At 38.3% G+C, this 23,770-nt stretch overlaps 1 protein-coding gene across 2 annotated transcripts in view; it reads right to left on the bottom strand.

The window, feature by feature from the left end:
* Nucleotides 1-536: 536 nt before the first annotated feature.
* Nucleotides 537-23,770, bottom strand: part of LOC120309724 (inactive phospholipase C-like protein 2) — a 66,294-nt gene continuing 43,060 nt past the window's right edge. For both annotated transcript variants that reach the window (XM_039347246.1, XM_039347247.1), the window contains exons 2-6: nt 12,093-14,579; nt 9,035-9,244; nt 7,320-7,395; nt 6,677-6,786; nt 537-1,355 (exon numbers count right to left, since the gene is read on the bottom strand). In XM_039347246.1, the coding sequence (XP_039203180.1) occupies nt 1,170-1,355; nt 6,677-6,786; nt 7,320-7,395; nt 9,035-9,244; nt 12,093-14,579 (3,069 nt within the window). In that variant the 3' untranslated portion in view covers nt 537-1,169. The remainder of the gene's footprint in view (nt 1,356-6,676; nt 6,787-7,319; nt 7,396-9,034; nt 9,245-12,092; nt 14,580-23,770) is intronic.

Raw genomic sequence — 23,770 nt, 5'->3', positions numbered from 1 at the left:
ACACAAAACGTGAAGACCTTACTTTTAACCCAGCAGTTCTCTGTCTTGCCTCTCTCAGATGTTGTTGGACTGCATTTCCATTATCCTCAACCATCGTAGCCAGTGTTCTATGGATTGTGGGAGATGTAGTCCAACATCATTTGGAACCACTCCTATTTCTGCTGCTAAACTGTTCTGAGGAAAGCTACAGATAACACTTCAGGCAGGGGGAGAGTGGATGAGAAAGAGAAATTGTTAATATTGCCATCTCAAGAAGATCCAAATAGCAGCCCTCTCTCACTCATTAGAGGATTTGCAACAACTCATAACCAAAAAGGCTAATGTTTGCAATAGATCTTCAACCAAGAATCCTTAAGCAATATTAAACAGGAACTCAATCTAGGCCAGTGGTTCTCAACCTGTGGATCGGGACCCCATTTGGGGTCGAACGACCATTTCACAGGGGTCGCCAAACAACGCAGTCTGCCATTTTTCCCCCCTTTTCCTTAGCCAATAGGAATTGTCCAGGCTGTCTCTGCCCTGCTAAGCCCACCAAAAGTCCCATTCTGCAAACGGTGCTGCAGCAGTTGAGTAGTCCTCAACTTACGACCGGTTGAGTAGTCCTCGACTTACGACCAGTTGGGGGTCGCGGCATTAAAAAGGTTGAGAATCACTGATCTAGGCAATACCATCAGAGTCTATCATTATTCTTGCTAGGAGACTTAAGCAAAGTACTCCAGAACATCCCAGTTGCTATAACCCAAATTCCCTTCAGAGGATTTGCATCAGCCTTACTTGCTGGCTCTGGCCATTAGGAGATCTGTTTGTTGTTAGCTATTGGCTACTGAAGGCCTGCTGAAATGTACACAGAGGTTTCTGTTAATTTTAGTGTGGCTTGAGTCAAAAATCTGTAACTTCCACATAAGCTATTTCCCAGGTAAAAGCCATATTTTCTGTCACCTAAAATTTTCTCCTTGGGGTGGTTGTTTATCTTGCAATAAGGGACCCCTACATGTTGTTACAGACACAAATAATTTGCAAATTGATTGACATTTTTTCATTTGCCTCCCCAGTGTTGAAGACAATCCTTATGCCATGTCTCTTTAAGCACCTGCCACATTGTCTAAGTCTTTATATGACAATTTGTGTCCACAAATCCCACTGGTCCCCGTAGTCTTAGCCATTTCCAGTCAGAAAGAGCCCGGCTCACAGGCTCCTTCAGCTTCTGGGATGGGGTCAAGAACAGCTCGGTTGCGGAAGAGGTCAGGAGAGGCAGCGCCATTCCTTCCAATGCCACACGACTGGGCTGCATTGTGGATTTGCCATAGTATATCTAGTGCTTCAGCCTTGGAGTGCTTGAGCAAATCAGCTTGGCCCTATGGGTGAGGAAAGGTATGAGAAAAGAAAGATGGTTAGAAAGCTTAGGAAAGAAAATGTGAAGTTAAAAAATGCAGAACACCAAATTTTTAATTACATTTCTGCTAACTTGAGAAATCAGCAAGAATATCAGCAAGAAACGAATGAAAAATATTTATGGTTGGGAATGGAACATTGTTCAAATATAATATTGCTCAATGCAGGTGCTCCTCAAATAAGTTTTTGTTAAAATCCTTCCCCTCCAATCTGGAGGGGAATAGTTTGGTCTAGTGCAGTGATGGCGAACCTTTTAGAGACCGAATGCCCAAAAACCCCTACCCCCCCCCATCCTGCCCCTGCTCCGCCCCATCCTGCCCGCTCTGCCCCCACCCTGCCCGCCCGCAGGGCCATTCACCGCCTCCACAGCCTGCCGCACATCGCCCAGGCGACCCAGCAGCGCCATGGTGGCCATGCCCTCTGCCCACACCACGCAGCATCAACTGCGTGTGACAGGGCATGAGGGCGGAGTCTTGTCCCTGTTGCCTGGCTGCCATGTCCTTGGCTGTGCTGCTTTGTGCGGGCTGCGCTCAGGGGTGACTCTCCTCCAGGGGGGCTATTGGTGAGGAGGGGTCTGCAGGGGGAAGCGAGGCTGGGGCAATGGTGTGTGTGCCCATAGAGATTGCTCTGAGTGCCGCCTCTGGCAAACGTGCTATAGGTTCACCACCACTGGTCTAGTGTCTAAGACATCAGGATAGAAACCAGGAGGCCTGCTTTAGGCATAAAAACCAGCTAAGTGACCTTGGACCTGTCACTGTCTCTCAACCCCACTCACATCAAAGGGTTGTTGTTGAGGGGAAATTTGGAGGAGGAAGGAGAATTAAATATGTTCATTGCTTTCAGCTGTTTTCAAAAATAATAAAAGTGGGATATAAATTAAATAAATGAATAAATATGCACATAGTAGAAAAAACAGTAACTGTGAGAGGAAGCTTAGAGTCCTAGTAGATGATCACTTAAACATGAGTCAGCAGTGTGCGGCAGCATCCAAAAAAGCCAATACCATCCTTGGTTGTATAAGCAGAGGCATATAATCAAAATCACATGAAATATTAGTACCACTTTATAAAGCCTTAGTAAGGTCACATCTAGAATACTGCATCCAGTTTTGGTCACCAGATTACAAAAAAGATGTTGAGACTCTGAAAAAAAAAAGTGCAAAGAAGAGCAACTAAGATGATTAAAGACTTGGAGACTAAAATATAAGAAGAATGGTTGCAGGATTTGGAAATGGCTAGTCTAGAGAAAAGAAGGATTAGGGGGGACATGATAGAAGTATTTCAGTATTTGAGAGGCTGCCACAAGGAGGAGGGGGTCAATTTATTTTCCAAAGCACCAATGGCAGGACAAGAGACAATGGATGGAAACTAATCAAGGAGAGAAGCAACCTGGAATCAAGGAGAAACTTCCTAACAGTGAGGACAATTAACCAGTGGAACGGTTTGCCTTCAGAAGTTGTGGATGCTTCCTCACTCGAGGTTTTTTAATAAGAGACTGGACAGCCACTTGTCTGAAATGATATAGGGACTCCTGCTTGAATATGGGGCTGGATTAGAAGACCTCAAAGGTCCCTTCCAGCTCTACTCTGATTGATTGATTGATTGGATAAATACTTGTATATTTCTTCAAAGAAGAAAAAGCAAATACTGCAAGGAATAATTCTCAGGTACAGCCCTAAAATGTGTGCATTTATAATGAAGAGTACGCTTCTGGCCTGTATTAGCATTTGAAGTCTGCAGCTTGCATTTCATTACAGACATACAGACATATCAGCAAGTTAAATACTGCTTTAGCTTTTCATTTTGGCTCTGTTGCCTGCTTTTAATGATTTGCTTAATAGAACTGCTTAAAAGAATTAACTTACAAATGTATCTTTTAAACTTAATCTTCAGTCTTGCATATTTAACAATCTGGATATAATTTAAATTGCAAACCTGTTCTGTGCATTGGGAAGAGAAATTATGTAAGGAGCATCAATATACTGGCAAACAGAATTGTTCAAGGCTACAAAAAATGACACCCAAATGATTAAACATATGAAATCATGAGACAAGATCCATGGCATTATTGCATATATGTATATAAAGGGAAAACTTCTAATTGCAACATATTAATCACTTCCACCACCATCTGCCCATATCCCATGTATATCCTTCTCCAACATAACAACTTATTTATCTTTGAGTAATATTTGTATGCTATCTCCATCAGGAAAATAATTCTAGGCAACATACATATTATACTTCTAAAAGCTGCTGAACATGTTTTTCAACTTTCAGCCCCGAAGATAAGGTGGTAGACTTAGATTCAGTACAGCAAGCCTGTTTTTCACCTGCTTTCAATACAATAGGCTTTATGCTGAAATATAGGTCTCTATTACATGCAGTGAATGCTGCTGGGAAAACTCAGAAAAGGAAAAACACACACACACAAAAATCAATCAATAACCCTCTCTCTCATAAAAAGAGAAATCCATGCAGTACAGTAATAAAAAATGTGAGGAGTGCTGCTGAAGAAAACTATTGATTTATTTCAATGTTCATTTGTTCCTTCCTTTTTGACTCTGATTTTAATATTTGCTATAGGTGAATTGTTTGTCCTGTTTTGGTAGTGCACATTATTCAGTTAGCACTATAAAATTGTTCTAAACTGTTCATTTTTTGTTTAATTAGTGCATTATATTTACTTTTAGCATAAACATAATTAAAACAGAATTATCTTTATTGCTTTAAATCTTGGCCTATGTTTTAGATAGCACTAGAAAAGGAAAAGCAGCTGACAACAACAGTAAGTATTGCCAAACATCAGTTAAGGGTTTGATACTTGATTTTTGTAAATTAATATGAGAAAATAATCAAAACATGTAATGATGACAAACTCTTTACATTGGTTGGAATTGCATGGAATCGTAATTCTATACAAAAATAAACAACTCCCTCCCACTATAACGCTTGTATAAATTTTGTGACACTCCTGAAGAAACATACATTGTCTGCTCCTCACTTTTGATATAAAAAGCAATTTTAAATTCTAATTTGATTGCTGGGAGAGAAAACAAAAGATTCTAGTGGGAAATGTGTTTTAAACATCTACTTCTTACATCAAAAACGTGGCCCACAGAACAAAATCACTTTTTACTCTCTTCCTCAAATGAATACATAAGTATCCAGTAACCACTGGATGGCAGTATGTGCCAGCTTTAGATTTTAGGAAAAGCAGCTTGCAAGAGAGATTGCAATGTTTCAATACATTCAAAATGTTTGTTGTCATTTATCTAAAGGACAACCACAGGAGGCCCAATTAGAATCAAGGCATGACAAAGGAGAGATTAGTCTTTTCCAGGACTGCTGTAAATCTGGAGAAAATCCCCCCTCCTAATCCTATGAGCCCCACCACCGCTATCACCACTCTGTATAAAGAGAGGCATAGAATCAAGATCATGCGAGGTATTAGTACCACTTTATAAAACCTTAGTAAGAAAGACCACACCTGGAATACTGCAGCCAGTTTTGGTCACCATACCACAAAAAAGATGTTGAGACCTTGGAAAAAGTTCAAAGAGCAACTAAAATGATCAAAGGCCTAGAGACTAAAACAGGACTTGGGTTTGGCTAGTCTAAAGAAAAGAAGAAACAGGGGAGACATGATAGCAGTATTCCAGTATTTGAAGGGCTGCCATAAATAAGAGGGGGTCACATTATTCACTGAAGCACCAGAGGGCAGGACAAGAGACAATGGATGGAAACTAATCAAAGAGAGAAGAAACCTGGAATTAAGGAGAAACTTCCTGACAGTGAGGACAATTAACCAGTGGAAGAGCTTGCCTTCAGAAATCATGGGTACTCCATCACTGGAGATTTTTAAGAAGAGGCTAGACAGTCACTTGTCTGAGATGGTGTAGGTTTTCCTGCTTGAGCGGGGGGGGGGGGCTGGACTAGAAGACCTCCAAGGTCCCTTCCAGCTCTATTCTATTCTATCAAAAACAACTTCTCCCTAGGTGAGCCGTAGAATTTTCCTGTGTGAAAGTCAGTTTGCCTTTCTTTTTAATCCTGTCCATGATGCATCTATAGTTAACAATGCAGTTGCCCCTTCTCATGTCACCATTCTTATTATTTAAGTTCATTATTTATTACTATTTATTTTTTAAAAATTATATGGATGCTCATATTACAATACATAAAACAACCTTAATTAGCTAACAACCAATGCTACGGCATTCTGGATTACAGTTTTGGGATGGCATTTCAGGGCAGCCTCATGTACGGCATGTTGCAATAGTCTAAATGGAAAGTGACCAAGGCATGGGTGACCATGTACAGAGTTTTCCAGTCTGGAAATGGGAGCAATTGGCATACAAGTTGAATTTATACAAAAGAACCCTAAGGCTAAAACTGCCGCCTTCTTCTTAAGCAGGAGCTGTGAGTCCAGGAAAACTCCCAAATTGTGCACCAGTTCTACTCAAGAGAGTGCTATCTTGTCAAGAGTTAAAACCAACAATTCTCCAGCTCTAGAGGACCCCAAAACTCAGAGACACTTCATCTTGACTCCTGCCAATTCAGCATCTCATACCCTCTAGGTACTGGGTAAGAGTAGTATCACTTGTCTGACCTGGGAGAAAGGTGTAAAACTGCACTTGCTTCCTATGCTGTTCAATGATATCACCCAGTGATTTCCTGCAGATTATAAATAGGAAGGATATCCTGAGCAGGATTTGGGAGGAACATCTAGGAATGTGTTCTTATCTCTTTTCTAGATTTTGGTAGGCATGTTCTGGAAAGCATGCTTGGTTATGCAGCTTGTTAATTATTCCAAGACTTGCCAGAGTATTCTTACGGATATATAATTTCTAACCTGAAAAAGCCTATGTCACCCCAGTCCAATGCTTCATCTACCTTGAGAGTAGTGCAGATCCATGCACACAATTGGTACACAACCATTTACCATATTGTCACTGATTCATAAAATTTCCATGACACTTCTAACAGCTGTGAGGCACACAATGAAATGTGCAGACTTGTCGTGAAGGGCAGAATTCCATGCACTGGATTTTGCAAAATATTATGAGCCAGAATGAGGATGGTTTGCAAATATATCCCTGTTATATTTAAGTTACCTTTTTTTTTTTAATCCTGGTGGATTATGTTTTAATTAGAAATGCTTCCTATTTTACCAACAGGCTGTGGAGTGTACCTTAGTTCAGGTATTTTGTACATGCCTCGAAATATTTGTTCCTCTACTTTATTTCTCACAATTAAAGTCTTAATAAACTACAGCTTCAAATTACCTTGAGAACAGTGATGTTCCAGGCAAAACTTTCCAGAGCTTTTTGTAACTTCCGTCCTTTCAGACCTTCTTTTGCCTCCAAACGGTGCAATTCTTTATGAAACCCCATCCCTGGAGAAATTCAGGTGAGGAGACAAGAGCAGCACAAGGAATGAAGGAGAGACAAAGCAGACAGTGTCAGAGGCTGCTGCCATCTCCCAATCAAATGACAAATCTTTGATTCAGGCTTGAAATTTTCTTGTTCCAAGAATGCTAGCAACAGAATAAAAGTTAACATTGCCCAATTATGTACTCTCACCTCACTTTAGATCTATATAGGCTCTGTATTTTTTTTTTTGCAGTATTTTTAAAAAGTATGCTTTTTGTCCAATGTAAATGGAATACTAGGTTGTACCATACTATAATGCAAAATATCTTTTTAATGAAAATGTCTTTTCATTAAACATTGTGGATATTCTTCTACTCATCAATTTAAATTGTATTAATTGTTTTTCCTTATCCTGGCCTGCTTTGTCCCCTACATACAAATTGATTAAGGAAGCTTGAACTGCTTATTCAAAACAAAGGAAACCAGAGAGTCTTAAAATACTAGAAAACATGGAACCAAGGAAGTCTATTTACTTAAATATTATGCCGTCACTTACCTGCTTGTTGCACTTGAATAATTTTGGCATGAACAGTATCAGCTGATTCAATTAATGTCCGGCTGGTTTGGATCATCTGGAGATTAAATGAGGAAGAAAGAGAGAATGTGTCATAGTTGGATGGATTTAGAATAGCCGGTAAAGTGTCCCAACCTCTCAGAGGCCTTTGGATCAGCCTTCCCCTTGCATTTTAGCATCTATAACAGGATAGACAATATAATATTTTTTAACAGCTTCACTATCCCTCTGAACCAGTGTTTCTCAGATTTGAGGACATCAACTCCCAGAATTCTCCAGGCTGGTAGTTGAAGTCCATATATCTTCAGTTGCCAAGTTGCCAAGATTGAGGAACACTTCTATTACTTAGAGCCCTTATTATCCAAGAGAAGATAAATGTGGGCTTTAATTGTACCATTAAATGGCTCTTCCATAAGGACACTCCAACTATCTCCTTTTGTGAACTATCTCTGTTCACACAAGTTAGTCTCTTTGTTAATTGTCTATGTATTGTTGTTTTGGGATTGAGGATTATTGTTATTGTTGGTTTTTTATATTTTGCTAATTTGAAGAAATGTTCTGTTATAGCAATCCCTTCTTTATGGACAGTGTTAGTAAGCCCAAACATGGGCTTGCCATGTGAATGGAAATACAAACAAACCCTTCCATATTTTTTTTTAAGTACTTCAAACAAAAGACAAAACTCCCCAGCTATTTCCAGCCTAGATTGCTGAGAATGATGGAAAATATATTCCAAGAATGGCTGGATTCATATACGGTAGCACACTATATCACATTTTCTTAAACATGCCACATTGACTTATTTCTCTCATAACAGTAAGACATAAATGGTAGTTCACAATTTCTGGGTTCAAACAAATATTATTATGAGTAATATGATATATGAAAGTATCTAATGTCTGAGGATCCAAAAATGGGAACTATGATTTTCAGATTCTGGACAAGAAACCAGAGGTTTGTGAGTTCTGGAGTCCCTTACACATGAAAGCTGGCTGGGTGGCTCTATTCCAGTCACTTTCTCTTGGCCCAATCATACTAATTAGATTAAAATTTTTGTAGGGAAATTAGAAGATGAGAGCATTATATATGTTGCCTTGAGTCATATAAAATAAACATGGGAGGAGGACGGCATAGTTTTTGAAGCTTGTATATGTGTAAGAGTGTGCTCTCTCACACATACTTTAAACTATACTTATTTTTACATAATAATTTAGTGTCTTTCTCATAACTTAGCACCATTTCTCCAAACCATCATACATATTTTCCCATTCTACTCACCCCCTTTTTTATATTTACAACAGCCATGTGAGGGAGATCAGGATAAGAAAGAAAGACTAGTGAGTAACAAATGGAATTCAAGAATGGGAAGAGACAAAAAATGTGCTGTTTTTTCTAATCCAGGAAGAGACTGTTTTCTGGGCTTGATTTGGAGAGGTGTGGATATTTTAAACTCCCAATGAATGGTTGACAAGTGTCTGGAATTGCTCAAAAAAAGCAGTCTCACCCTCCATTCTTGTGCTAGATAAATGTTCTAAAGACCAGTGTTCCATGCTTGCCTGGGTCTACTACAAAATGACTTCAATTACAAAGGTGAATTTGCCGGATTATCAGAATAGAAAGCAATTCACTAAGAAGAAGCAGCCAGCATTCACTGCAGTGGCCAGGGCGACATCAGCACAATCACCAGTTGCACTCACAGTATCATAGGCAGCAAGTACTTTTCTCAAGAGTTCAGGAACGGGCCCCTGGGTCTCCATGGAAGGATACTCTTCACCCAGGTTGAGGGTGACAGCTGGGGGATTGTCCTTCTCGCTGGGCTGAAGCCATGTGGCCAGCTTCAAGATGCATTGTTTGATGTTGGCAGCTGGTGTTAGGCCACACAGTTCTTTGAAGGAGACCAAGGCATTCTAGGAAAAGAGGATGAGGGGGAAAAAACCAACTCAGAAGAACATCACTCTGCTCCATTCATTTCTGTTTACTCTTTTCTACTGCAACTTGTAATGACCCCATCCCGAAGGATTTAGAAATATGAAAGTCATGACCTTACCCCTCTTTTGGGGGAGAAATTTCTGATGCATACTGAATATCAGAGTCATTCTGTACAATTCTTTTTTAGCATAGTCACACCTATCATGAAAGCAGTGAGGGGTGGAGGTGGGAGGCAGGCATCTAATCTGGCGGTCCAATGAATTGAGACCACAGATAGATCAACAGAACTGAAACTGTTTGGGTTTTTACTTCATTTCTCCCAGTCTATAAAATGAAAATACAGGTGATTCTCAGTTAATAACTACTAATTCAGCAACTGTTCAAACTTGCAACAATGCTGAATGAGTGGTACTCACAATCTGTCCTCAGAGGTCTGGCCATTGCAATGGCCCATGGATACGAACATTGGCTAGGTGGCCTGTTCTGCTAGCTTCTGAAAAGCAAAGTTAATGGGGAAACTGGCAGGAGGGCACAAATGGCAACCAATGACATCCTCGCTTAATGACCTGCAGTGATTCACTTAACAATGGCAACCGTATCAGAATTGCCATTGCTAAGTGTTACAGTAGCATTACACGGCATTTTTATGACCATGCTGCTTAGCAATGGAAATTCTGGACACAACTGCCGTCCTTAACTGAGAACTACTTGTAGAGTCAAAAATACCAGCAGGGGCAAAAGGGAAACTACTGAGCATTCAAACAGAATTAGAAAAGAAGAGTTACTTATATTCAGTTTTAATCACAGAGAAGGATCACTGATTTCAAGTATGGCTAAATTTAGATCTGATATACATATTTTTATATGAACTTTCCTGTATGTTCAGGTTTATGCACGTACACATTTGCTTGTATTTTTATTATTTAACATATTTCTATACCACAAAGAACTTATTACTAATGTAATTGATAATTTTATATACATACACACAAACACACATATATAATGAAATTGTTATTATGTAAAAGTTTAGTGATTTATCAAGTTATTTAATTTGCTGGAAAAAGTCTCAAACTTCTCTATAGGTTTTAAAATTTCTGTAAAAAGTGGGATTTCATTTGTTGCTTCAATTCTTTTAAATATCTGGAAATAACTATTCTAAAAAAGGTTATTTGTGGATAAAAATATATCAATATTATAATGAAAAATCAACAAATAGTTAAAACCTAGTTATGGAAAAAGAAAAATGACTATTACTCAAGATTTATGTATTTACTCAGAGGTATTCATCTGCTAATAGCTGCAAGTTATTTTAAGCAGATTGATAAGATATTCGGATTTTTTTCTATGACAAGGACAACAAACACACTTTATTTAATTTATGGCTATCATGTGATGATGGGGAGGGAGGTCTTAACTTTTCAGACCTTCAACTTTATGACTGAGCATATATTTTGACTCCAATTTCTCCATGGAACATAAATGACCATGTTAAAAAAAAACTACAGAGGGCTAGATTAGAAAGTTATTATGTGACTCTTCTGATACCATAGCAGGGCTTCCTTCTACATTTAGCAATAGGTGTGTTGTATTTCTGTGCTGCACTAGAGGCTGCAGAAGACACATTTGGAAGCTGTAGTGACTCAAACATAATGTCAGTCCTTATTTGCATGACAAATTTAGACTCTGAAATCACCCCCATTTTAAAATTGTATGTAAATAAACCATTTATTGTTGCTTCCCAAAGCCATGGGTATTTAGGGATATGAATATTCTAGCTCATCTTACTGACAATCAATTTTTAAACAATATATATTATTGCAAGAGAAATCTGTATTGTTTACAGCTATATAAGGGCTGATTATTCAATTAAAAACATTTCTTGATTTCATAATTCAATCCAAATGATTTAAGTCTAAGCAATATCTAGAGCTCCCAAAATAATGTCAGAAGGAAAATGTGTTTGAATGATTTGCAGAATTTTAAAATAAAACAATTAAAGGGTACTGAGGTCAATATTAGTTATTTGCAAGAATTCTGGAATAAACAATCAGAATATCCCAAATTAGCAAATCAATGCCTAAAGGTTTTAAAGAATATTAAATATGTTCTTTGTGATTTTAAGACAAAATAATTCAATAAAAGATTTTCTTTCATATTTGTCAGACACTTCAAAGAATGTTTAAGAAGAAAGTTCACTGTTCTCTTTACTTTATTAGAAGAATAAAATGGATGAAAGAATCTTTACTCTTATGACAAGGGTTTGTCACACTATTATACCTTTTGGTTTTATGTCAATAAGTTCATTAATATAATATTATAAAGAAGAGATACGTTTAAAAAGGTGAATGTAGTTTACATGCTGGAAAGACTGATCAACATATTCTATATGATCAAAGTTTAATGTGCTTAAAATGGGCTAAATAGCTTTTTATATGCAATATAATGTTTGTGCAAGTTTTTAAAAAAATTTTATTCATTTTTTTCTTTTTTTACATTAAAGCAATCAGAGTACTTTTTGCAAAAAAAAAAAATCAGATCTATATTCAAAAGATTTCCCCAAAACCTCAAAAAGCGTCAGTCTCCATCATCTTTGTGCAGACCAGGAGAAAAGAGAGGTCTTGCCTTTAAGTCATTTTCCTAAAGGAAATTCATTTTTAAAATTATTTTTCGTTTTCATATGTTTCATCTTTACCATTTTGAAATCTTTCAGAATACAAACGTGGTACAGAAAATAGATTACTAGATGATTTTCCAGAAAACTTCAAATTCCAGGGGCCACATTAACTCAGGAGCCTAAGTTATTGTATCCCACTAACTGGATACCTGCATGTTCTCCCGCAAGTCTGTTGCTTCCCGCAATGGCTGAGTAGCTGTGCGAAATACTTCATCAATGGCCTTGATTCCCATGGCCTTAGTGGATGTGTACTCCCGCAAGTGCCGTCCCTTACGCCCTGAAAGCCCCCGTCGCTGTGCTTTGCCTCCTCCCCGCCGGTTGGTGATGGCCATATGCACGAACAAAGTAGCATTGGGGAGTGGCTCACCGGCCACAGATTGAAGAGGCACGTGACGATAGCCTGTCTGGAGACACTCAAAGGGGATGGTATATTGAGCAATGAACTCATCTCCAATATAATCATCATCAAGCACCATGAACCGGAGAATGGCTAGCTCAGGGAGATTAACCTGGAAGTCCAGGGTCTCCTCAAAAATAGGGTTATCTCCACTCTGCAGCACTGTTTTGGTGCGCTTTTCTGCACAGTCAGCAGGAATGCCATGCATCTCAACGCAGACGTATGGCTCTACCACATCTCCCTTGGCTCCAGATCCTTTGGGTTTAGGCAGATTCTGACCACTAATGACTTTGAGATGCAATAACTGGGCTGAAATGCCAGGTAAGGTATCCTTGGTATTTGCACTGAAGTAAGAGATCTCCTCACGCATAATTGCTGGGCGAAGCACATAGCCACAACCCCCATTCTGACGGAACCAGCCGGCATTCAGATCTATCATGAGACCAGGTGTCTGGTAGTTCATGGCCACCATCTGGCAGCCACATTTCCAGAAGTCCTGAGGGTTCATGTTGCTGGCATCAATGCGCATGGGGCTGGGATAAACTCGCGATAGGAAGCGCTTGTTGTAGGCCACAAAGTCCTCTGGCTCCTCATTGGCATAACGTCCAGCCTCCACCTCACTGAAAGAGCACACCTCCCAATAACACTGGCTCCGCCTAGAGGTCTCAAAGCTTTGGAAAGACACAGTCTGGCACAGGCTGACGAGATCTGAAAGTTCACGGCACAAGATGCGCTGAGAGCGGGGATGCTCTCTGTCCCCTTCAGAAAGTGGGAGGCCTAGCTCTGAGGCCTCATCATCATCAGATACATCTCCCTCACTTGACTGACAGTTTGGAAGAAGCTTCCGGCTTTTTATGAGGATGTATCCCTTGAGTCTTTCTGGAGATGGCAAATAGGTTTCATTTGGGTTTGGAGGTGTCAAGTACAGCTTATCCCCAAAAGTCTTCCTCAGATACTCAGCCATGAGCCTCTGCTGAGCAACACAACAGTGCACTGAGAGACACAGGATAAGTGGAAACTTGGAGGACTCAAAGGCATGCTCAGCAACAGCAACCACCACTCTAGAGAAGGCCAAACGGCTCCCTGCACCAACCACAGGCTCACCAGATGAACCATCGCAAACTACAAGTTCCAAGCTACGGCAACCAGCCTTAAGGGCTGCCACATAACCCCCAATGTCTGAAGTGGAGCCTCCCCAGAAGCAGCTGTCCTCAGCCAAGCATGCTCCATGTGCAGAGCTAATAAAGTAATGGGAAAGTGGCTGATTCATGTCCTGGCACACCTCCCGGTGCTGTGGGTCAAATATGTCACAATCAGCTGAAAGGAGGTAGCGAGTGAAGCCATCAATGGCCAAGTAGCCCTTTTCCCGACCCTCCTTGGATGGCTCATATTTGGCAATGATTTCCATGCACATCTCTTCGGTTACTTCTTCCATACCCTGCTCTGCCTCTAAGAAACTCATCAGATCCCTCAGACCCATGTATTCTTTATTGCTGGAAAACTGAACCAAAAGGAAAAATACGTCAGGCCTGGTACATAGCTCACAATATGCCTTTATGAAGATTTGACAATTCACCTCCTCTCCAAGTTGCTTACTGTCTGCTTTCTGGAGCTCTTTGAATTTCAGCTCAATTGTTGAGGCCTTCATGCCAGGGTTGAGAGCACGAATGAGCTGCACAGCACGAGAAACTGGGATTTGACCCTCTTTTTCTAGATCTGCAATGTCAAAGACAGAAGAGATCCAGGAGGTATGGGGATTTGGATAACCAGTCTCAGGAGCCTCATCCGGGGTGTGCTTCCCATATGAGGCCAAATATCGCAGCCCCATCACCCAAGCATTCACCACATCAGCAGAGCTTGCCACCAGGTCAAGGGATTCATAGTTCTCTCCATAGATTATGGAGAATGCACATTCATCTGGGAACTGGTCTGAAAGGCCATTGGAACGCAGCACAGGAGTTTTTTTCCCAACTCGCACTTCCCTGATTGACTTGATTTCGATTTTGGCTTTCTCAGAGTCCTTCTTGGATGGTTCCCAGTGCATGAAACGTAGGTCTGGGTCCAGCACAAAGAATCGGCTGTACATGCGGGAGTTAGAACGCACTTTTTTCATCTCACAGCCCTCCAGCATGAAAGAGATGCAGGCTGCTGTGCTGTTGAGCTTGCGATTGCTAGGCATGGTGCTGAAGGAGACTGTCTTCTTCTTCTGGGGCTGCATACGGCGCTGGCGGGATACATCCTGCAAGAATAGGAAGGAGAACAGATAAATCAGGAAATGCAATGGAGGGTAATGCCTCATTTTTTTTAAAGGGGCAAAATAATAAAAAAAAGATGAGGAAGAAAGGAAGAAATATTTGGCTTCATTCTGAATTCCACCATCCACTATGGCTTCCTATTATAGCAATCTGACTTGGAAGGTAGAGAAAGGCCTTAAGCCAGAGTGAAGAGATTACCTCAAGGAAAACAATACAGGACATGCAAACCATGTAAGAAGAAGAAACAAGGAGACTGTGAATAGTTTTTTTTTTTAAAAAAAAATCTCAGTATTGATCTACATTACAAATGAAGACAAAATGACTGGCATATTTTTTTTAATTGTTGCTTCATTCAGGTTGAGAGAACCATGGAAGAGACCCCCATTAAGCAGGAAAGGAGAAACAGGTTTTTTCTCAATGTGATCATGTTTAACGTTACCTCATTAGATAAGGCCCACTCCCAAAGTACAGGGGCCAAATAAAGCCCATTCCTGGTGCTAAATATACCTACATCCGACTATTCTGCTCTTTCCTTCCCCTCTTCCTTCCTGATGGTTCAACCGGAAGACCAGTTTGGGGACTATGGCTGGAATTGACAGAATGGAGTGAAAAATAACAGACAGTATGGAAGAAGAGGAGAGGGATGACAAATCTGATAGTTGATTTCTCAAAAAATTCTACTGAGGCCTAAATCCTAAATATATTAAATGTTGTATATTATGTGGACAGAGCAACACCAATCTTGATTTTGGATCTACCCTACTGGGAGGACTATTTTAGCTCATTGCTCAGTTTTTTGATATATGATTAGAATTATGCTATGCTATGCTATGCTATGCTATTATATTATATTATATTACATTACATTACATTATTTTTTTCAGTTTTGCTTCCTGAAGACCTTTCAGTGATTATGACAGACCCCTTCAAATTGAATATAAATATAATTTCAGAAATGTTTGCATCAGACGGGAATCTTGAGAAATATGAAATTAACTTTTTTAAATAAATGTTTTATTGAGTTTTATAAAGGTAATAAAGGAATAGGGTCAAAAAGGATAAGACAAAGGGAAACATATCAAAAGGTTAGACCAGGGAAAAGAGGTAACAAAAAAGTGGGATTAATCCCCCAAAATAACATCGCTTCAGCAAGTCTACCAATCCGGGTATACATATTAAATCTTAATAATTACTCTATTATTAAACAACTTTCAATATAATCATTTAAATAACAAATTAATCAATAAATCTCATTCATTTCACTACTTAACAATGCTTAATACTAATTAATTATATCTTTAAAATAATAATATATTACATATTAATTATAGTTTACCATATTATTTAAGATCACAAATATACAAAGAGGAAGAAGAAGAAAAAAGAACAAGTTCATATAAATGATCATGGAATATAAATACAAATTATCAATTATCTCTTTAAATTTCATAACCTTTTCTCATTCTAGCATGTTTCTAACCAATAATAAAATTTTCCGCATGTTTTAAAGTAAATTGTCTCTTCTTTCTCTTTCATTTCTAAAGTTAATCTATTCATTTCTGCACATTCGAGTATTTTTGTTATTGTAGTCTGGTCAGATGGTAAGTTTTCATTTTTCCAAAATTGGGCAAATATTATTCTTGCGGCTGTCAACACATGCAATATTAAATACTCATTCTCTTTTCCATAATTCAAACCTAATATTCCTAACAAACAGAGTTCTGGTTTAAATTCTATCTGTATTTTAATCATCTTTTCTAGCCACATGTGGATCTTAGCATTAGGACATATCCACCAGAGATGGTAATAAATGCCTGATTGTTGTTTACATTTCCAACACATATTTGATACATTTTTAAACATTTTCTCTAATCTAACTGGTGTCATGTGCCATCTATAAAACATTTTATATAAATTTTCCTTATATACAGCTGCTTTAGTAAGTTTAATATTTTGGTCCCATAGTTTTTGCCAATCTTCTAAATCAATAGAATAACCAAAATTCTTTGCCCACACTATCATTGTTTCTTTCACTTGTTTTTCTTCCATCTTCCAATTTAGCAGGAATTTATAAAGTTTCTTCATCAGATTTTCATCTGTTTTCAAAAGTACTTTGTCTAGTGATGTCTGTTCTTTGTAAAATCCCATTACTTTTACATCTTTTTCATATCTTTTTTGAATTTGCAAGTATGACCACCATGTTAGATCAATGCCATTTTGTTGAAGTTCTTGCCTATCTTTTAAGTTTTCCTTCTTTATCTAAAATGTCTTTATAGGCCACAAGTTTATCATAGTTAATTAAATTCAGATATGCAAATGCTTCCATTGTGGAAAGCCACTCAGGTATTTTCATATAAACTTTCTTTTTAACTGTCTCCCACTCAGAGAGTAATACATTCCTTATGGCATGGGTTTGAAAGTATTTATATACTTTATACCATGCTTTCCTTTGTACCAAAGGAAAGCATGCCAACCCAGTTGCAAATCATGTCCCTCTAAATAAAGAAGTTGTTTAGTGTGATCAATTCTTTAAGCCACAACAAAATAGTGGATTGGTAATAAAGTCTCCAGTCTGGAAGCCCAAAGCCCCCTCTGCCTTTTGATTCTTGCTTTTTTCCCTTGCCATATAAATCTCATTATTGTTGCATTTAAGTCATCAAAAAACTTTCTGGCTTAGTTTAACAGGAACCGTCTGAAATAAAAATAACAATTTAGGTAGAATATTCATCTTAATAGTCGCTATCCTTCCTAGTAGTGATAACGGTTTTTCCACTTCTCCAAATCTATTTTTATTGATTCAACAATCTTCCATAGTTATCTTCTTTTATTGTTATACATTTTGATGTTAAATAAATACCTAAGTATTTAACTTTTTTAACTATCTGGAGATTCGTTTTTTCCACAAATTGAGCTTTCTGTTTTTCTGTTAAATTTCTTGTAAGTACTTTAGTCTTTTCCCTATTTATTTTCAACTCAGCCACTTCTCCAAATTCTTCTATTTTCTGCAATAATTTAGTGGCTGTTTCCAAAGGGTCCTCCAAGATAAAGGCCAAATCATCTGCAAAAGCTTGTAATTTATATTTCTGATCTTTTATCTCCAGTCCTTTGATCTCCCCATCTTGTCTAATATTCCTGGCCAACACTTCCAGTGTAAGAATAAATAACAAGGGAGACAGTGGACATCCCTGTCTTGTACCTTTCCTAATCTCAAAATTATCTGTATAGTCTCCAGTAACTTTGCAGATTGTTTATTGTAGATTGCTTGGATTGCATTTATAAAATTTTCACCAAAGTCCATCACTCGCAATTGATGAAACATAAATTGCCAGTTAAGATTATCAAAGGCTTTTTGTGCATCCAAAAATATCAATGCCATTTGTTTCCCCGGATGTTTTTCACATTTAAAATAATTCTTAAGTTATTCTTTATCTGTCTTTTAGGCAGATAGACATTTTGATCTGAATGGATAAATTCATTCAAAAATTTCTTCATTCTTTCCGCTATTATTGCTGTAAATATTTTGTAGTCCACATTTAATAATGATATTGGCCTATAGTTTTTAATTTGTGTGAGATCAGTATCATCTTTAGGAATCAGAGAAAGATACCAGAGAACATGCAACATATGTTGAATGAGAAAATAACAATGATGGAAATTACTGAGGCTATAAAAAGACAAAAAAAAAAAGATAAAACTCCGGGATCTGATGGTTTACCAGAGGAATTTTATGTAGCTTTACAAGACATAATAAGTCCGATATTGAAAGATCTTTGTATTGAAACTTTTTGGGGGATGAAAATACCAAAATCCTGGACAGAAGCTAACATTTCTCTGAAATTAACTTTTAATGACTCTAATGTATTTAATCACATAATGTTTCTGACATGCTGCATGAGTTCAACAGAGCTAAAAGTGTTTTGATGCTGGTTTACATTTATATTCAATGTCTGATGAATTTCACTGCTGTGGCCAATAACAGTCAGCCAGCACTGATGGATTGTTCTGATACAGTTTTTCCATTGTGGCAATGTCTTGATAAAACTTTTCAATATGTTCATCACTGACTGTACCTAGATTTTAGGAAAGAAGTACAGTGTGAATGCAGAAAATGAACCTTCAGTGAACATTGCATGTGATTTTGTATGCTGTAAGAAATTTGTAATGGATGTTCAGTTCCATGTCTTTGTATGTTCTTTCCTGTGTACAGCATAGCCAACAGGTACTGAAGGATGTACATTGGCATTGCGTAAAAACAGAATATTTCTATAAAACAGCATGTGATAGGTTAAATTACAGGTTATTTTCATAATTAGCAGCCAAAAATCTATAAGATACACCCAAAAATGTCCAGGAAGCATAATCTTTGTTGTCCAATACTATATTATTATAGTATTTTATTGTTATTTTTTAGCAGCTTTGAACTTTTTTAAAAGAAGCCCCAGGTACATTTTAATAATGGTTAAACAATTTCTCCACATGGGTGCTTCAAGCTACACGTTGAAGGATTTTGAACCTCTCTCGCTAAACACTGCAAAGAGAGTAACAAAACATAACAGAATTGGAGGGGGTGTGTGAGGGTCTTTTGCCATTTTTGCTAAAGTTACATTTAAATGCGACAGGATTTGTCTGCATGACACACTAAAATTTTTCCCCACATTTCAACTAAAGTACTATAGACTCCATTCTTCAGCCATCAGAAAAAATGTCAGCATAAAATCAACTGTTCCACTGTTAAACTCTATCTTGCCATTGTAACTGCAGTTCTGGCCTATTCTTATTTTAGGTTTCCAGAATGTATTAAACAGACCTATTGGTTAAACCCTCTGGCTTAGCTGTGAGACACTTTTCTGAACATCACCAGTTGGGGGAAACCACCCACCAATCATACTGTTGTGATTGGCAAATAGTTTTGAAAGATAGCCAGACCTGCATGATTTAATATCTTTCAAGCCAAGGATCTTTGCAAGCCCACATATCAGATAATGAGTGCTGTGGGGGGTGGGTGGGTGGGTGGATGGGTGGTGATGCCTGATAAAGTGGGAATGCACAGGCCCCACGGATCAGTTATTTGGAGGGTTTGCTTTGAACATGGGTTTAGTGTTTAAAGTAAAACTGCACACAGATAAACAAACTATGAGCCAGTTCTTTCAAATCCAGAGAAAGATTTTTAACTCTTCCTCCCAATTTACCCATATAATGAGTCAACAGATTGCACTGAGTTGCCAGAGGAGATGATCAGAACCAAGGGGCAGAGGCTTATAAGCACCAGCCTGAAGTGACTGATAAGTACAGAGCTCATCCCATCCCTCAAACTGACTATACCACCACAAAGTTTGGCAGATCGTACACACCATAAACTGCCAGATGCTATCAAGGGGAAAACAGTAGTTTAACTCTAGTAAAGCTTACCAGGCTTAAAGCTGCTCACGTCATGGGCACATGGAAGAATAAAAATATTGCCAGAGGATGTTTATAGCATCATAAGGTAGAAGTGGGAAAGACTTTAAGCTACAGTTGGCATTAATTAGGCTGGGCAATGAATCTGCCTTTCATTGCCCAGACCCCTCAAGTTAACTACTGAGTCATTGGATTTTGCTCCTTCGTTGTGGAAACCAGATATCCCAGCAAACTGAGCCCATGACAGTCCAATGGGCTCCGAATCACTGTGTGTGTGTGTGTTTTGTGTGTGTACGTGTGTGTGTGTGTAGGTGTTCTTTTTCTTCTTTTTCACCAAATAAAGTGAGCCTCTAAGAAGTGAAAAATGTAAGTGAAGCTACAGAAGCTGTGATACATAAGAAATTTCTACTTTGTAGCCACTTTGACTTCCCTTTATATTTCACAGAAATTACATTTTGTTTTGTTTTATATTTTAAAGTAAAAGCTAGAGTATAATAGCAAATGAGGCAGAAATAAAATGTGGCATCAGCTGAATACCCATCTAATTGTAAATTTAAAAGATAACTTTTTTTAAAAAACTGACTCAAATCCAGTGGGAGACAAACCTATTTTGTAAAAGGAAAATACAACAAATCAACACATTTCAAGGACAGAGATAAGCTGTTCAAATAATTCAGTCCAAGGAATTGTGATTCAATCACCAACTAGACCAATTGGAGATGGATGGGTTTAAGGCACAATCAACTGTTGCAAGTTAGACTATGTTTGTATATATATCCTATCTGAGGTAAAAAAAAATGCATTGAGGACAAAGCTAAAGCATCATTCATATTTAAAAAATGGTCTAAAATTCAAGTTCAGTTAGCTCAGGGTGCATATATTTTCCTTCCATGTAGTTTCTTAAGGTTATTGAGCTTGCTCCCCACTTTCCAAATTATTTTGTTTTCTGACCCACTCTGAAGATTAACAAGAAACTACTCAAATGTGCAAAGGTCATAGGGAAGCACTAATTCAAACAGTGGATTTGTTTGTCTAGAGCAGGGGTAGGCAACCTTGGCTCTTTTATGACTCGTGGACTTCAACTCCCAGAATTCCTGAGCCAGTAATGCTGGCTCAGGAATTCTGGGAGTTGAAGTCCACGAGTCATAAAAGAGCCAAGGTTGCCTACCCGTGGTCTAGAGGATATCCAAGTGTCTCCTTTACACACACTGTTGTAAACTGATTACAATCTTGCAAAGAGTTGCAATAAATATCTCAGTGCTCAGGATTGAGGTAATGGAATGTAAGAAAGAAGCAATCACACCCAGCCATTTCAATCTGAATCTTTTGTGAGCATTCACTCCACTTACTCATGCCTTGACCAGCAGAGAGAAAAAAATCCTATTTACTTTAGAGTTAAATTGATGCTAAAAAGCCATGCTTCAATCCAAGATCTGCACATCCACCAAGGCAATAAAGGGCTTTTGACCAGCATGTCAAACATACCTGGGCATCTCTAGACTGGACTGCAAAAACTCTGGCCTCAAGCTTACACAAGCTGTTAACAATCAGTGTTAATGTTGCTTGGATATATGGATTTATTTTAATTATTAATTCAATTTCTAAGACTACCCAGTTGCAAAATGATTCAAGGCAGTATACAACTGGGACTGAAAACACCATAATAGCAAAGAAAAAGAAATGACAAAACAACTATTCAAAGGGATGAGAAACAGAACAATTTGCTAACATTCCAATGGGGCCACAAACTGTCTTGGCCCAATGCCTGCCAAATCACCTGGGTTTTTAAGGCCTTCCTAAATAACAGCAGACTCAGGGCAATACAGACTTTGGTTTGGATTGGACTGAATATAAGGTTGCAGATGGTTGATACAGTAATAGGTAACATACATCCATGGGCTTCCATAGGTTGTCATTGTTTTGTTGACAGGACTCATAGTATGTTAATCCTGTCTGATCTTATACAAAAGGCAGAAATTATTGAAGAAGGTGATCCTGCAAAAACATCCAGGCCCAAAGTCTTAGCTCAATAGTCTGAATCATTAAAAGGCAATGTTTTATTTTCTTTAATTTTTTTAAAAATCAGTATTTATACACATATAGAAGATAAGTTGTTTTAACATCTTATCTTCAAGGGCATCACAAGATGGTTAAGGTTACCCCTGATTTCATCTGGGTATCTGAAAATTAATGGTATTTTTTCTCCGTCATATTTTGGACAGCTGGGCAGCATTTTCTCATTGTGCAATATCATTGTCGGTAAAATGGGAACACTTGCAAATTCAAATCAAGGTGCTGGTCATGGCTTATAAAGCCCAACATGGCCTAGGGCTGGAATATTTGAGAGACTGCCTTACTCTGATTTCATCCACCCATCCCCTCAATCTAGCAGAAAAAAAACATGTTGTAGATCAACATGTTCCTGATGGGACTCAGGAAAAGAGCTTTTTCTATCACAGAGCATCCTCTCCCCTGAGGTGAGACTGAGACTACTTTGCTGACCTTTTGGAAGAACCTAAAGATATGGCTTTGCCAAATAATCTTGGGATTCAGTGACATTACTAGAGAGCCAGCTAAATTGCTGCCATTTTAGGAAAATGAATGAGGTCTCTCACAGGTTACATTTTTATTGTTTTAATAGTTTTATTGCTTTTAATAATTTAGCAATTCTTGTATTGTTTTGTGGATGTTTAACTTTGAAAGAGTTATGGCTGTCTAATGGGTGGCTATATAAATTTAATAAACAAACACTATGATACATCCATGCCACAGGACTTGCACAAAGGCCAACTTAATAAAGTATTTGAAAACCATCGCTTATTAAAAATGCTCTATGAATGAAGCTTTTCTTCTTCATACAGCATATGGAGCCAATGTTCAACTATGATTAATAAGCAAAAGGACAAGATTGGCTGCTGTCCCAGATTGCAGTTGGCTGCTGAGAGGGGAAATTTATTAACAGGAAAACCAGAGAGCCAGTGCTGAGGGCCACCAGAAGCAATGGCCACCCTCCCTCATTTTCTCAAGTCACTGTGATTGCAGCCACCCAGGAACCCACCAAACCTGTTCTAACTATTGGCAGCCAGACACCAGCGATGTCAATGGGGCAGAAAGCCAAGCTGATTTTTTTAGATGACATTTCACTTTGCCACCCTGGGAAAGAAGCACATGAATATTTGTAGAGAAAAATCACATATCTCTAAATAGGCACTTCGGATCTATTGTTTGATGTGCTAGACACAGGAAAGATCTAGGTTTGAAATACCCATTTAGCAATTTAGTTTACTACAGTAGGTAATTTCCATCCAATCTTTCTTTCTTAGCCTAACTTGCCCCACAAGACTCTTGTAAGGGTAAAATGGGGACATATGGAAATGTAGAGTTCTTGGAAGAAAGGATGGAAATAAAATAAAAAATACATAATAAAGTATTTCTGGATGAGAGCTAATTTGATATAGTAGTTAAAGCATCTAGTTAGAAAATGGGAGCCATGAGTTCCAGTCCCTTCTTAGGCACTAAGTCAATTTGGTGACCTTAGTTAGGATAGCTTCTCTCTCTCAGCCCTAGAAAGGAGGCAAAGGCAAACTACTTCCTAAAAATCTTGTAAAGGCAGTAATCAGGAATCAACAATGACTCTAAGGTGCATATGTAAATGCATACTTACCGGTACTTACTTACACACAACACAAAGACCCCAATGTAGCTAGACTGTGCCCTAAAATCAACTCTGTAATGCCTTACTTGGTTGGTGTTTAAGGCACAGAACTGGTATCTGCTA

The sequence above is a fragment of the Crotalus tigris genome, unplaced genomic scaffold (assembly GCF_016545835.1).
Source record: "Crotalus tigris isolate CLP2741 ecotype Arizona unplaced genomic scaffold, ASM1654583v1 scf7180000018057.1800818, whole genome shotgun sequence".
Taxonomy (NCBI): Eukaryota; Metazoa; Chordata; class Lepidosauria; order Squamata; family Viperidae; genus Crotalus; species Crotalus tigris.
The sequence above is the reverse complement of the archived record's forward strand: the minus strand, read 5'-3'. Positions and strand labels throughout refer to the sequence as shown.